Genomic DNA, 16215 nt, shown 5'->3' with positions numbered 1-16215 from the left:
AATTGTTTCCCTATCTCCAGAGGTCACTTTTACCTCACTGAGAAAGAAAGACAGCATTGCTTCAAGGGTAACTAACCAAATAGTTTATTTCTCCAAAATATTACACCATTACACACAGAGTAACATTTAAAAAAAGGAACATGCATGAATATATAATGCATAAAAATGTGAAAGAATTTGCATTTGGACAACAAAATGTTCCAATAATGATAAATGAAATTATAATAATATTTGCATGCACTTTTTAGCCAATTTACTGTAATTTCCCATCCTAAAATCAAATATATAAAGTATTTGAAGTAGCTGTTTTTATTTGCTACATCATGTAAACAATTAAAATGCTCATATGTTTGATCAGAGTTGATTATGCTAACTGACAGATCATGATATGTCATATATAAACACAAAACTAAAAAGATATGACTCCAGTTCCCCCCCACAGGTAAACAGTAAACAGGCATCCTGTAAAAGTGAGGAGCCTCAGGTTCAGCGTAATGATGTTTCACGTGAAGACGCCTTCCAAAAAGATAACATCAACAGAAAGAGCTCCTTATATTGAATTAGCTGAAGGCAGTGATATTGTGATGGACCTAACATCATTTTGGCTGCTACCAGGCCTGCTAAATATAATTGCTAGCTGTTAGCGCAGCTGTGTAAGCTTGGTAACTGATGGAAAGTGACTGAGATGCAGTTATGAATGGTGCTGGCAGCTACGCTCATGCACTATCATCTCCCCTGTGTGGTGGGGTATATTAATAAAGCACCTTATACTCTCCAAACAGGCTTTAAATAACTTCCCATTACAGCCAGAGAAGCAGCAACATGCTCGGCCCTCATCATGCCAGAGGCCACTTGTTTTTAACTGCCACAATTAACACATTAAACCCTCATTGCCTGCACTAAAGTGACATGATCAGCCAGCATAATGATTAATTAGCAGCAAGTGAAGTGTGTGCCAGCTCTAGTAATTCAAGACATGGGAAACTATGACTTGCAGATTTAGAAGGAAAAATGTGGCTTTAAAAAAAAAAAAAAAAGACTATAAAAATCCCTACAAACCTTTAATGGTAAAGTGCCAAGAGATAAGAGTTACATTTTCCCATTTGTGTATTAGTTCCTGCTTGTCATGGCCGTCCTCCTTCATATGTGCTGCCTCCATCATGTGCTGAGTGTGATGCTTTCAATGGTGCTAGCTGGGATTCTGGAATTTGCATACTCTCCTCTGATCCTGAACATCACAAAAGAACTGGAGGGGATGGTCGCGGTGGCGTTCAGGGACTTACCCAGCCACCCATGAGAACCGCGTTTGTACATTTTAACAGTAACCTACAGAAAAGGACACAGAAAAATGAAGATGTAAATAAATGCGTTATAAAATTTACATCTTTTCCTGCCCTTTTAAATTTTAAAGATGATAAAAATACATTTTAGCACTTATATTTTTCTAATTTGCATTCTAATTTTAACTAAGCCTTTTGCTTTCTTAAAAATACTTTAGAAGGATGTAAATCATGCAAAACCTAAAAAAAAAAAGTTTCTATTCCAAGAACAGAAACATTTTTATAATTCTTTACATTTGTAGTCACTTTAAAAAATAAAATTCTTCTGCTCAGTTCATGCACTATGATTTAATTTGAATTTAAGACCTACTACAATTAAAATGGTGTTTTTAACATGTCGTTATAGAATTTTCTCATGATGGAGAACATTTATAAAGACAATTAAGATTAAAACTGCATTCCTGAGTATCTCTTTATTCAAACTGTGGCAAATCAGGAGCAGACAAGAAATTCAGTTTGAAAAGGTTTGCAGTTTTTACATACAAACTACAATCGGCAGGCAACAAGCTCCCTGCTACACTCTATTCTGATGTATCCACTTGCAGACAAATAGATCCATGTACGTCTTTGTTTTCCTTGTCTGAGCTGGTATCTGGACCGAAGCCGTACAGCTGCAAAACTCCAATATGTTAGGATGAGGTTGTAAAATAAAGGGATGATGGGAAATGAGTGAAGCTTTACTCCCTGCCAATAATGTCATTCTTCAAAAACTATGTCCTAGAAACTGTCAGGTTTTGACTGAAAACAGCATAATAAACAAATAAAAAACACTGAGAATGCTTTTTACAATAAATCAAAAGATGATCGGAGTGGGACTTTAAAATAGTGTAATAGTGAAAAATCAATAACATTGATTTTAAAGTTTAAAGTACTACAAGAAATGACTAAAAGACCTACATTTTTATTCAGATCAAGACAACTTTTTTCTGGAATCATGCTAAGTAGTGGAGCAACTGCTTGTATAGTTTGAAGGGTGAAGGGCTAAAAAATCTATGTTATTTTATTAGGTTACGAGGGCGTAAATGCAGCAGCGTAAAACTACATTTTAATGAAGATGAAACGATGCAAAGTGAGTCTTATGATTTATCAAATGAATGTCCTCTATGACTTCAGTGAAAATTGAATGCATTGTGCCATACTAACACAAACACTGACTTGGCTTCAAAACTCACCACACCTCTGTCCAATCAAAAATCTAAGGGATGTGTCAGAACTAGTCCATTCGCACAGGTCAACCTTCATGACCCAAAGCATCTGCTGCCAACATTTCGGTGCCAGACATCACGGAGCTCCTGCTGAGGTCCTGCGTACATGCTCTGACAGGTCAGAGCTGTTTGTGTTGCAAGGAAGTGGTCTTCCATTTGGTCAAACATTGCACTACACACAACCAAACCGATGGTTTCTATTTGTGATGGAAAGTAACACATTAATAAAAAAAATTTTTAAACAGTCAAGCCCTGTGTCATCTTGATAAAATACTCAGTATCTTCTTTTAAAGCAGGGATCCAAAGAGAAGTCTGAAACGGACTGAAAGTTAAATTAACCTTGTTCTCCATGTGTGCTTTAATTCTCCCCCACATTTTTGAATGGATTCGTGATTTTATGTAGGTTGTAGGGCAGAATACGTTTTAACACTACATCAAAACTGCCTGTTATGTTTCAAGTCTGACAATGCAAGCCATAACTAGATTTAGACATGCAGGTAATTGAACCACATCCATTTCAAAAAGAATGCCTGGCTGCATCTCTTGTTTGGCTGCATTTACAGGGGATAACAGAATATTACAGTGCCTTTTCACAGTTTCATTTTCTTTCACTTTAGCATTAGGCAATTTTTCAATTACTATCTTTTTTTATGTACTTTCATCCCGGCTCTCCATAATGTCTGGGCCTTTTAGTTAATGCTAGCGACAGTCAGAGCCCAGTATATTGGCCCCTTGTCCATTTTGCAGGTCATTATGGAAGCCCAATAGGCCTTTTATTACGCCAACATCAAAAGGCAGATAAGCATTAGAGGTGGGGAAAATACCCTGCACTAGATATGTTCCCTCTTTCCTTTGTCTGCTATTGAAAGTGATCATTTTAATAGTGAAGAGGTTGCTGAGCTCCGGGGCTGATGGGAAGTGCGACACCCCTGACAGACTACAAATATGAGCAAGTCGATAACACACCGTGAGCACACAGCACACCCTCAGCACCTGCACGCTCTTGCTGCTAACCTAATTATCCACAACAAAGGCCACTGCGATTTCAGACACACATCCTTCCACCATTTACTTACTTACTTATTAGTGTGCATTAAAAGGGTGAGGGAAAAAAAAAGGTAACAGGAAAAAAAATTAACAATTGCATCTAACACTGAAGCCTTGGCCAAATGCCACATGGCTTGAATAACAATATATTCAGACACTTCAGAAGAGCTGAGTGTCTATTAGTTTGGGATGCATGCAAAAATAGCTTTGTGACAGCTGGTGGAAAAGAGATGTATAAACCCAAGACAAAAGTAAATAAAGGGGAAAATTGAAAGCAACAAATTACAGGCAATCATTGCTAATTAGCAATTAACTGATCTAAAATAAGTTGAGTACTTTACCTTCAGAAGGCACAATGTTCCTCCTGCAGCCTCTTTTAACCACAAAAAAATTTTTTGGGAATAAAAACCACAATAATTATCAAAATCTAGAACTTATGTTCCTTCTTCTTGTTAACCCATGATGAGGATAAGATGGGACACACAGAGGCTGTGAGATTTTATACATTGAAACATTTCAACACATGATCTTTTTTTTAATGAAAGAAAGAAGAATGCCAATTAGAGGATTTTTTTTTGTGTGGGTTGTCCAAACGACCTTCCTGCCAAGGTGTTACTGAGCACAGGCGGGTTTTCACAAAACGGAGGAGTCTTATCTTCCTCGTCTCTTCAGGAAAATGCTCCAAGTAAACACAATACAAGTACATGAGGGAAACTATACCTTAAATTGTAATGTATTGTTGTAAAACATTTTTTTGTGTGAACTGTCTGCAAGTTCAAGAGATACATAACTGTTTCAGGCAGCAACAAGCCTGAGCGTCCGTGTCTGTGTGCGTAACACTTAATGTCAAAGATAAGGCCCTTGGGGCTAAGGATGGGTGTCACACAAAGGGCTGCGAGCTCACCTAACGGTCTGTCCTGATCTGTGACAGAGAAAGTGAGAGGCAGGAGCCTCTCGTTTCAGCAAGAAAAAGTCCCTCTTATTTACTGTCTGGTCAGAGAGCCAGCTCTGCTTGAACACAAACTCGATCAATTTTGATCCACATATCCTTTTCAATAGCTGACTTGGTTACCTTTACTCTTAATGGATTTTATGGCAAAGATTCATAGAGAGCTAAATGCAAATAATACAAACAAAATTATTCATAAAATACTGATGAATTTTCATTTCAACTAGAAACTGCAGACTTGCCAGTTTGTTTTTTACATCCAATTATATCAGATAGACCCTGACAACCCTGTCAAATGTGGTTAAAGGGAAGAAATGTGCAATTAGTTAAGGATGTGTCACATCCCTCCGGTGTGCAGCCGCTCACAGCGCTCAGATGATTCCTTGGATAAAGTCATAAAATCCTGGTAGGCCTGTTACCTGGAGCCATAGGTGCAATGTTTCAGGTGAACTCTGAGTGAGCGTAACGCCACACCAGCTTCAGACGACGGCCTCTTTGTTCAGCGTTGTGTCTCTCCGCGTACAGGAGAGGGGGCAACAATGAAAAACACACCTCTGCAGCTCAAAGTCATTGTCAAGCAGCCAATAAATCACTGAAATTGACCTACGATGGCTTCCAGGGTTTGGTAAACCATTTTACAAACCAAAAGCTTGTAAAAACTGGATTTCAATTAGGTAAAATGGCTTACATGTGCCTGTTTTTGTTAGCATATTTATACATAAAGATGATTCAAAAAACTGAAAGCATTTGATTTTTCCAACAAAATGTTTACAGTAAATGCATCATCTTATACTAGATGTAATGCCATAAATATGGTCACTTTGATTTAAACTTATTATTAATTTTTAACTTAAGATTTAACTTAAGACATGAATTTGTCCCACTTGTCCCAAGCACTAAACAAAATATTATATTTAGATTTAATTTCCTCTGCAGCAACATTTTTAAATTACAATCTAATCAAAGAAATTGTGTTTATTTAAGGTTGTAATGTTCAGAGTTACAATTTACTTTGGTTACCTTTATGTCCTTCCTTGATACATTTGGCTCAGCATGATGAGGCTAATGATGGTGAGATACGGCAAATGATTTTATTTAACATCTATATGCTCATACAATAAGGCAAACCTAACCTAAAAAAATAAAAAAATAAACAGCTGTCGTACACGGTTCCAATAAAAGAACAAAGGCTAATCTAAAGTGTATACATCCAGCTTGTAAAGCTACTTTGAGCCTTGCAATAAACCTTTATGACTTTCAAACCTTTATGACTTTCAAATACTTGAGTAAGCAAGTTAATCATTCAGCTTGTAATTAAGCTTGACAACAAAACAAGCCCATATCATTACCTCTCCTTTGCCGTGCTTTGTTATTGAAAAATTGTGTCATGAGCAATTTATCTAATGAAGCACTTTTAAAGAGATCTAAATTGTTCAGAAGTTGCTTTTTAAATGTGTGTACAAGAAGGGGGATCCTTCTCTGCAGCTCTTAAAAAACTATGTTTGCAGAATTTAACTAACTGCATCACCACAAACATTTTTTTTCATGTGTATAGACATTTGGGTCGAAGTTTTAGCTGTACAGTCTTTCACAATTTCTCCATTATTGAGCAAATTAAGTTAAAATCGAACGGTTTCATGAAACATGCAGACTTGCATGTTCCATTTTTGGTTCATCTGTAAAAAATGCCCAAAGTTTAAGTTAGTGACAATGCCATTTATGCCAATAATTGCATTTGTCTAAAGCCAGGAACACGCAAACACACTAGCAAAATGCTGAGGAAATTATGAAGAGTAGCTCCTAAACAGCCAACCGCAGCTAACAGGAAGCCATTAGGCTGTTTGCAATAATAATTTTCATCCAGTCACCCAGCTTTGACTTTGATTCCATCCACATAAGTACATTTTCTATGAGAGGTTAAAATATGAATCCCCTTCCTTTTCTCTTCAATGAGTCTGGTTGTCTGGCTGACTTGAGAGGGCACAATCTATGACTGATTTAATTTGGTCTTTACAAACATCTCTAACAGCATTACCCCCAGAGCATACACTGACCGCCCCTATCTGACTCCATTAACTCTCAAATCAGGTTTAAAAACCATATTGATGCCGTCTGTTATTAAGGGTGATTATCAAAACAACAGACAATGGGCCAAAAGTGTCTGTTAACTAGTTTATCCATAATTTCACATAACTGTAATAGATGTTTTGGCTGTCAATTATTTTCTGTATCTGTCCTGCACTGTCTGGATATGCAACGTTAGCGTCTACATTAAAAGACCGCTCACAGGTGGTCAGGGGGAATGGACTGGAACAGAAAATGGATAAATCAAAACACAAATGCACCATTGGTCTCTTCTAGCTGTCAGTTGGTTTTTGTGCAAAAATATAAAACGAGATAAAAAAAAAAGAAGTGAAGTTGCTTCTCAGTCCACTTCGCCACCTTTATTCTCCTCAATTAACAAGAATGGCTTTTGAAGCTGTAATTAAGTGCCTCTGCTCCACTCAGCCTGCTTCATTATTCATGAATCCCTATTGATCATATCACAGATCCTGTACTGTGAGGATCACTGTAATATCCTGAGTGTACAAAAGAAATAACCGAGCTGGCAAAGATAAAATTAACACCTTTGCCACTGTCCAAGGAAAGCTCCAGTTAGGGACTCAAACCAGCATTTAAGGTGCAATTTAGCCTTGATAGCAGGGCATTAGGAATTGGAAAAATTCTACATGACTCCTGCAGATATTAATAAATACGCTGCACATTTAATAGGCACCTAATCTGTAGTGGACTATATGAATTTTATTCCCTCAAGGTCTTTTATTGAAATTATATTAGCTTTTTATTACTCACAATAACCCTTTTATGGATGAGACTAGAGATTAAGTTCTATAACTCTTTAAATTATTATCCAAAAGACATTAAACATGTTTTATTTATGTATTTAACAGTCTAAAATAGTCATTATCATTCATAACCAAGAATAATTAGCTTAACTCCCTCTTGAGTTATTATTATTATTTTTAATTTAAATCAGACACAAACGTGTACAGGTCTTCTTTCCAGGAAAGGCTTTATCTTTCGATAGAATTAAAAACCAAGTAATAATAATACTTCAAACCTTTATTTTAAAAACATATTCAAATTTACTGAAACCCCAACCGAGTTAAGCAGCGATGTGTAAAACATGATGTTAAACCGAACTGAGGAGAGCGTGTGAAGAGCCCTCTAAATCGGCTGCTATTAAATTCCACGGAGGAAACAAATTACAGTTGCCGGATCTCTCCATGGGACCCTTCACCGGGATTCTGTGCTCAAGTTCATATTTTTCCTTCCTTTTTTTAACAAGTTTAATCATCGGACATAACGAGGTGGCTTTTATGGCGGCCTCACACCGCATAAGTGCTGCTGACTTCACTAGTTCATTACAAACACTTCTGATGCTCTGACGCTCTTCTCTTTGGAAATTGCATGGTTTGCTTCCCTTTGTAGCTTCCTACACACACTCAGGTGCCAATTATTTCCAATCCCAGTTTCTCTTAAGAGTCATCCTGCAATTACAGAAACGTGGACATCCTTGCACTTCCCTTCCACGCCGTTTCCATTTATGTCGCGAAATGGTGCGGAACTAATCATTTCTTATTTGAAGAGACTCGTTTAGAAAACTTTTTGAGAAACTTTATTGGTCAGCAGGTTTAGTGCCCGCATGAATCTAACTGCAGACGCTGCAGAATACACTTTGAGAAAAAAAGTTTAAAGCTTAAACATGTAAAGTCAGTACATACATTTTTAAAAGCTAACAGGATATACAGTCAGTTTTAATTTCAATTTAGAACAGTTTTACGATGTGGCTCCCCCCTTTTTTGATTTAATTAAGACAATAAAATATATATATCAACTCTTAATTAATTTACCTGAACAACCCTAAAACTCTTACCTTTTTTTAAAATCAAGTTTTCAATAGTGAAGCCTTTCTAACCTGTAAAAGCAAGATTGGAGCAGTCCTGCTGCAAAGCATTGCATTAGATTGAACAGGTGAACCTATTAGAGCGGCTGGTAAGCTTTGTGCGCTCGCACACCCTCACTAATATACATCTGTATTTGAGAGTGCGCGTGGATTTTCTTTTAATGGCTTAATACTATAAAAGAGAGCAAAAAGCCACGGTGGCTGTCGACATTATCTATTTAGGCAGGAGAATTTGCAGGCTTTGTAAATGGCCTGCTCGTGGCCTTTTGTGTGGCTTCATTCATTATCGCCACAAAGCAGTTGATGTCTCTCCTTTTTCCCCTCTTCTGTGTAAAGCCCGACATGCACCAGGCTGTCCATTACAGGCCCGTGACACGTGCAGCCTGGGAGACGGCCAAACAGAGAGGAATGTCAGGGTGGAGTTAAATTAACAAGCTACAATTGTGTGGACTCTGTCGTCTGTCAGGGAGATGAAATGTTGCTCCAGTAGCTAAAATCTGCATTCTTTGTACCATATGTTGCCACCTGAGAGGTTTTTTATTTTTATTTTTTTTAATAATCACTTGACAAGACTGTGTCACTCATGATTATTCAAATGAGAAGCTGGTTTTATAAAATTCTGAAGTAGTCAAATGGGAGACAACACAAAGATGCAGGACGTCAGAAATCTGAACTTTGAGTTACGACATACACAGATCTCAAGCCTTTTCTCTGTCTGTTTAATACACACACACACACACACACACACATGCAGAGCGAGTAATTACTCCTCAATCCATACAAATTGAATGAAGCCAGAACTGTGGTCTAAGAATATAGACCATAATTAATAAATTACAGCCGCTCTACTCAATCATTTTCCACTTTGGGGCATGTAGACATCGCGTTTGCTGGAGAATAATTCTCTGAGCTCACAGAAGGCTCACTCAGTGGCTCAATGGTGGATTTGTGAATGCTTCTGATGTCACTTCTTACAAGCAAACAGATGCTTGAGTGTAACTGTAGGTCGGAGCAGCAGTTTTTTTTTTTTTTTTTTGCCAATGTGTTTACAAGTAACAAATCAAAAGCATGCATTATTTCTGAGGCCTGAAAAATGTGCCTGTGGGAGCTATTATGTTTCCCAGCAAACCCCCAAGCTTCCCCTCACAGCTGCTGCACACGAGGAAAGAGCATTCTCTTCTACTTCAAGAGGTGACACAGGTAGCAATACAAAAAAATCTTTTAAGGAAATACAACAATTCATTGGTTTGCTGTGCTTTTTAATGCATTAGATATAAGAGAATAATAGAAGTTCTGTTAAACTTAAATAAGCACATTTAAGACACCTGAAAGTTCTGCCTTCATTTACAAATATGACTTTGAAATGAATATATTTAGCTGTTGCCGTCTGCTTCCCCTTGGGCGAGCAAAGAGCCCACTGGAGACTGTCTAATGACTGCTGGGTCATGTATCAAATACACAGCAGCTGGAGGCAAGTAGGGAGAATGGATAAACTCTGGCTCTTGGGGGGTGGGCAAACTGAAGCCTGAGGGGGCTTGTATGGAAAACCCACGCAGGCTGAGTGTTTGGGTACCAAGGATGACTGTGAATGGCTAATGAATGCTGAGTTGGGGGTCACACTCCCTGGACTTGAAGCAGGAAGGTTCCCTACATAAATCGAACTGATGCACCGCCATCAGATGGACAAAAAAAATGTAATTTGATCATATGTGTATATATTGCTATCCCAGCAATTGTACATAATGTAATAAAGCAATCCAGATCCTCCTGGAGATTGTTTACAACCACAGTGACAGATACGATTGATAGTAAGGCTTTACATATAATATAACAATTCACTTACTTCCTTGCAAAGTTCCAAGAACAAATCAATAACAATTACACAAATTATTTCCAATTTTAACCTATTTTATATCTCATATACAGCTTTTAAAACCTTTTTTTTGCAACACTGACTGAGAATTTAGACAAATTGGTAAAAGAACAAAAAACGAAAGAAAAGATTTAATTTTTTTTAAACAATTATTTAAATTATTTTATTTATTTTCTTGTTTATTTAAATTTTTCATTTACAGAAACACGCGTTTAAAGGCATTTGTGTTTCTCTCTTTGTGCTCTGATGAAATTCCAGTAAGAACCCTGATTCTTTTGACAGCTCAGCATAAAACTGATGAGTTTTTCACATTTACACCACAGTTTGTTAAATTCCAAAAAAAGTTTTTTCAAGAAACCCCAAAAACATGTCTCATTAGATGACTTACAGAATTGTATTGCAATAATGCTAGTTATTTTACACTGTCTTTGATGAGGATTTAACAGAAACTGATTGAGGAGGTTGAGGTACTACTGCCACCTGCTGGATGAAAAGAGGTACTGTGACAAACCAGAAATCAGAGCTTCTGATTTCACTTGTCAGCGGACTAACCTGAGGGGTGTGTCCCAGAAGGGCCCACACCGTATAAGTAGACAGGGTCCGGACTCTGGAGAACTCGAGTGTGCAGGTCTCCTGGCGGTTGAGGGCGATGTACTGGCAGCCCTGATAGTCTCCTTTCAGCTGCTCACCACAGTGCAGCTGCAAGAGATCCCAGGTTCCCACCCTTCTCAGGACCTCCCGCACTGCCTCCATCTGCCTGTACGACAGATGACCTGCAGGACGGAAAACACAAGCTAAACTCATAGCTCTCTTTGTTAGACAATAGTTTTATTTAATCATAACCTATCAGATTAAATGTATCCTTGTTCTGAAAAAAAAAAGACATTGTAACAGAGGTTGGTCACATTTTGAGGGCAATATATTGTTTTATTTGTCTTTATTTTAGGATCAAGTGAAAAAGTCTTTACAGTTTATCAGAATGTCTACTGAAAGTTTGAGAAGTAATGAACTTCATGAGTCCACTCACCTGAGATCCAGGATGGAGTTAAGGCATCTGAAATCCAGGTCATGTAGCTTTCCTTAAAAGATTGGAGGAATTCGTCTATATGGCTGTGCAAGACCAGTTCCTTCCTCTTCATCAACTCCTCTTCTAGAATGCATTCTGGGGAGAGGAAGACTATCCCGGAGAAGAAGAGACTGTGGTGCACTGGAACTCCACTCCTCTTTAAATGGCTGCATAGGTTCATAGTTTTACTCTGAAAAAGACAGATAAAAATCAAGGTTTTAGGAATAAAACCTTATATATTTGTTTTTAGTTTCTACAAAATACTTAATTCGGCTTAAAAACATCTGCCTTAAATTTTTGTAAGAAGTGGTGGGGTTAAGAAATATTTTTTTAAGAAATCTTTACCCGTAAGAACGATTATTGATACTTATTGATTTAAGTCATTAACTAGTTTATTCTTAAACCTATTTATTCTAATCTTTTAAAATAAAAATAAAACTTTTTTTAAATAACTAAAGAGATTTACAATTTTATTAAAGCAACATACCTTTAAGTTCAATTCATAGAGCTAAACTGTTTATAGTAACTGAAATCATATAGTTTGGTAATAATCTAAAACAATCCTTTTTCGAGTGCATCCAACTGAAAAATAAATCACTAAATAAAATTCACAAATGAAATTCTGATTTTTTTTTTAAATGTAATCTAAAAAAAAGGTTTGAGGCAATACTGTTTATTTTAGCAACTGTTAGAAATAATCAATATACATAATACTGCACTGTAAGTTCTTCAATGTAAAACAAGTACATTCTTAAAATATAAGATATGATGGATCAATATGGGGGATTAATAACTAGTCTATTTGTTAGCTAACTATGGGTAAAATCAATCAATGTTACTTAAAGAGTAATTTGTGTGACCTCAAGCTATCAGAACTGAGATGGATCTGCTTTGTGTGCGTTAATAAATTTAATAGATCCAAAAACATGCTTTATAGGTTCATAGGTTAATGGGTTACTCTAAGTTGTCCCCAGGTGTGTGTGTGATTGTGGTCCTGAGACAGACTGGGGTGTACCCTGCCTTTGCCCATGTGTGGCCGGTATGGGCTCCGGCAGGCCCGCGACCCCGAAAGGGACAAAACGGGCTTAAAAGATGAAAAAAGATCCAATTAATTAGAACTATTTCAACAGCTTGTGTTTGCTAGAGTGATCTTCTGTTAAGATTCTGGCCCAAATGAAGCATCTTTGGAAATGGAAATGAATGACGGCTAAAAGACCCCCTGCACAAAGGCTCACAGCTGTGTTTAGGCACCTGCCAGCTTCCCCCCCTCCCACCACCCTTACAGCCTGAAAATAAGACTGTCAGAAACCCCCTTCTGATACAGGCCCTGTCGTATTCAACAGCATATACATAAAGAGTTTCTTATCCTTTAATAGAAAACTGTACATGGAATAATTGACAGTTTTTGCTTCTTTTCTTTATGTTTTTACTAATTTCTATGCTACCTCACCATGAGAGCTTTAAGGGGATCTTCAATCTGCTCAATGCAGGTATTGATCAGGTCGCCGTCCTCCTCTTTCACCTGCACATGCCACTTTGGGTTGTGAGCAGATACCGTCCCCTTCCAGGGTTTCAGATCTATGCAGAAAACTCCTTGGCCTTGAGGAAAACACAGGTAAAGGTGGATTAAAAAAAAAAAAACTCTTCTAACACTCACTTTGTACCCAACAGTTTCCTAAAACATCTTCTATTCGTATTTTACAGTTTAAGAAAATTAAAAACTGACAACAAAATGTATCTCTCTTACAAACAGTAAAGCTGTTTTTTTCCCCCTTTTATTCAAACTGGATTTGGTTCACAAGCTTTAAAATTATCTCCTAAAATCCTCTAATGTCAAATCCGTGTGTCTCTGGACCAAAAGCAAACTTTGTAATTTAAGCTTTTTAAATTAATACAAATGCAACTTTTCTTCAGTTTATAGAATATTTAAACATTAGGAAAAAAAAAGTAGTTTGGGGAATAAATTTCAGAAATACAATTAAATGGTGAGTTAAATACAGCATTAAATCAAACCATAAACGCTACTAAATTAGTTTTTCTTTAGAATGTTTTGAATAACATCACTTTTTGATGAAAATTTGCTAGATTGTAGTTTAAAAGACAAAGAATTACATTTGATAAAATATTGCTAGTTGAAAATAATTGAAAATTCAATTGCTATTTAAAAAGCGCTTTATAATTTGGCTGCAAGTAAAGCTCATGTGACAGAAAGAAAAAAACAGTAAGTTGCATCTGCAGGGATAAATACAGTCCATCTGTAAAAAACTATATTATATAATGCATTTTTAATAGGCTCAGTGGAGGTCGTAGGTTTTTACACTTATTTTGAGGCTTTAAGTTTGCAAAACTTTGTTGGCCATTGAAGACGGGTCAAATAAGACTAAATTAAAAATGCACGCTCTCATATAACTTTGTGTGTGCAGAAATAAAGTCAATTTCCAAGCAAATCTGAATATTTTATATTTAAAAAAAAAAAAACTAGATCAATCATCCCAAACCTGTGAGGATCACAATATTGATGTCATCTTTGGATGTTTGAGGCTGGTCTGGAACTCGAAGGTTACAGAAAATATCTTCCTTTCTTAGTCCAGTGACTTTCCTACACAAGCAGAGCAAAAATGTTAAATAAGAAAAAAAGAGATTTGTGTTTCATCGTGTTAATTCCCTCTTTTTCAATGTACATGGGTAAATAAATATACAGAGCATAAACCACCTTAATACCTTAAAATAAAGCACTTTCAAAAATGTGTTTTGTGACCTGTTTTTATCAGGTACTGGAGCAGTCGTCCAGAATTTATGTCTTTTCTATTTTTTGCAATTGATGATGACGATAATCCTAACATCTACTGGAGAAGGCGAAGATTTGTAAGCCAGGTGTTGCAGTTCCTCTCCAACTGGGAACCATATCTGAGTTGACGAAGCAACTCAAGAGAAAACTTTTACTCATGTCTCAGTGTCTATTTTTAGATGTTTTGTTGACACACAGCCAAAAGCACCAAGTATTTGGGTTCAAGGATTGATCCCTTTGGAGCAGAAAATATCAATTGACCAGCTTTCTGTTTACTCCATCCCATCCCAGTATATCTACTGTTAAACTTTATACTCACATCACATGTTTCACAAAGTCAGGCAGGGTTGTCAGCTGCTTTGGGGTCTGTGCGCTCTCTGAACCTTTGGAGCTCAGATGGAAATGGGTGAAGTTTCCCAGATGAAGCATTGCTTTCTTTTTCTAAGGAATAAGGAAAGAAAAAGTATTATGTACAATTTAAATATTATAAATGTGCACAATTGTACATTTAATTGGCACAACATACGTTTTAAAAGAAAGAAAATAGAGTTAGTAATTAGAAGGAACATTTTTAGTAAAATAGGGAATTATATCTGAGCAAAGGGATCAAAAATCTAAGAGAAAAACACGCAACACAACTACTTTGAAAGTTAAAGTTAGACTCTTGGCTAAAACTGGCTTGTTGACAACTTTTAAAGTTTTCAAACTGACATATTTTAAGCCCTGAAGCCAAGGAGAACAAAGAAATAGTAAGAATCCATGCTCAAGTGAAAACATACATGCGGTCCTCGTCCTTCCTTCTGCAGGAAAAAAACAACAAAACTTCTAAAGTTTCAAAGTTGTTTTTTTTTTTAGATCAACATCGTTCCGGCGTTGGCTTGAAATGCTGAGTAACTCGAGGAAAACTGTTTCACAACTTCGCCTCCCCCCTCCTTTTTTCTCTCTCAGCTGCTACTTCCAACTTTCCTGAAGGAAGTAAACAACAGCCCACGTGCGCCACGTGCAGCGTCGTGTTTCGTCACAGACGACGTCACGCAATGAGACGTCGGTCAATAGCTCCAATGCAAAGAGGGAGCAGCTGAAGAATCATTAAACCTAAAAAAAACAATAGCCTGTGTTGAATTTTTATTTAAAAATGGTTTATTAAAAGTTATTTTAAGATGATTGCTGACATATATAAGATGATAATGTTAACATGTTGCTCCGTACCGTTTCTATAAATAAAAAAAGAGAAATGTTTTTGAAATTATCACAGTAAAGTAATACAAATAACCAGTTTATAGCTTTATTTATTTATTGATTCTTTTTATTTGATTTTAGGGTTGGATGGATTAATGGATGGATGGATGGATGGATGGATGGATATTTCCTCAAAATATTAACATATTTATTACTTCCATTGAAAAGAATAGAGATATAAAAGTCTCAAGAGAAAAGCTTCCACAATTGCTTTGAGGATTTCCAAACAAGTTTGCTTTCATTAAAATCCGACTGACAAGAATTAGTGGCAACAAATCAGTGAGAAAGTAGCAGAGCTGAACAGAGTCAGAGGAGGCCGGGAGCAGAGCAGAGTCATGCAAGCAGACGGACTTGAGGGTATAGGAGGATGCAGCTGCAGAGATGGAGACACAGAGAGAACGCTCAGAGGAGAAGACCAGGGAAAGCGTTTTTGGTTGAACTGCAAATAAATGTTGGGATTTACGCATTTTTTGTGTTACTCTAATTAGATTATGTGTCTTCTGTGTATAGAGTTGTCATAATGTCTTGGTTAACCATAACAACATCTGTTTTTTCTTATTTAACCAATATTATGTATTTAACTCATCTGGGTTATTGTCCAAATTCATGGTTCCAGTTATTTAGCTAAATGACAATCACATAAAATCTGAGGTTTCATGGATTGGCACAGCCTTTGGAGATCTCTGTGACTTGAGGCCCTGAAAGTGTCTAGCTGCACTGAATCCTAACAAAGCTTGAGAG

The 16215-nt window shown here is 36.8% G+C and overlaps 1 protein-coding gene across 2 annotated transcripts; it reads right to left on the bottom strand.

Moving 5' to 3' along the window:
• Positions 1-68: 68 nt before the first annotated feature.
• On the bottom strand, positions 69-15268 carry si:zfos-911d5.4 (uncharacterized). 2 transcript variants are annotated; one of them, XM_023949685.2, is made up of 7 exons: positions 15015-15268; positions 14555-14676; positions 13946-14046; positions 12898-13046; positions 11409-11637; positions 10934-11154; positions 69-1326 (listed from the first exon to the last, which is right to left on the bottom strand). In XM_023949685.2, exons 2-7 carry the CDS (start codon positions 14662-14664, stop codon positions 1159-1161), a joined length of 978 nt encoding a protein of 325 aa, XP_023805453.1. In that variant the 5' UTR covers positions 14665-14676; positions 15015-15268; the 3' UTR covers positions 69-1158. The 2 variants fall into 2 exon arrangements, with proteins under 2 accessions (XP_023805453.1, XP_078794113.1); XM_078937987.1 differs by lacking the exon at positions 69-1326 and adding an exon at positions 9750-10864.
• Between the last annotated feature and the right edge of the window lie 947 nt (positions 15269-16215).

The sequence above is a fragment of the Oryzias latipes genome, chromosome 19, assembly GCF_053564925.1.
Source record: "Oryzias latipes strain Hd-rR chromosome 19, Olatipes_Hd-rR_3.1".
In the NCBI taxonomy this organism is placed as follows: domain Eukaryota; kingdom Metazoa; phylum Chordata; class Actinopteri; order Beloniformes; family Adrianichthyidae; genus Oryzias; species Oryzias latipes.
The sequence above is the reverse complement of the archived record's forward strand: the minus strand, read 5'-3'. Positions and strand labels throughout refer to the sequence as shown.

Coding starts and splice junctions, on each gene's coding strand:
- si:zfos-911d5.4 (XM_023949685.2), bottom strand. CDS start 14,664: ATGCTTCATCTGGGAAACTTCACCCATTTCCATCTGAGCTCCAAAGGT. Junction 11,638..12,897: donor ATCCCCTTAAAGCTCTCATG/GTGAGGTAGCAT, acceptor TGTCTTTTTCAG/AGTAAAACTATGAACCTATG. Junction 11,155..11,408: donor AACTCCATCCTGGATCTCAG/GTGAGTGGACTC, acceptor TCCGTCCTGCAG/GTCATCTGTCGTACAGGCAG.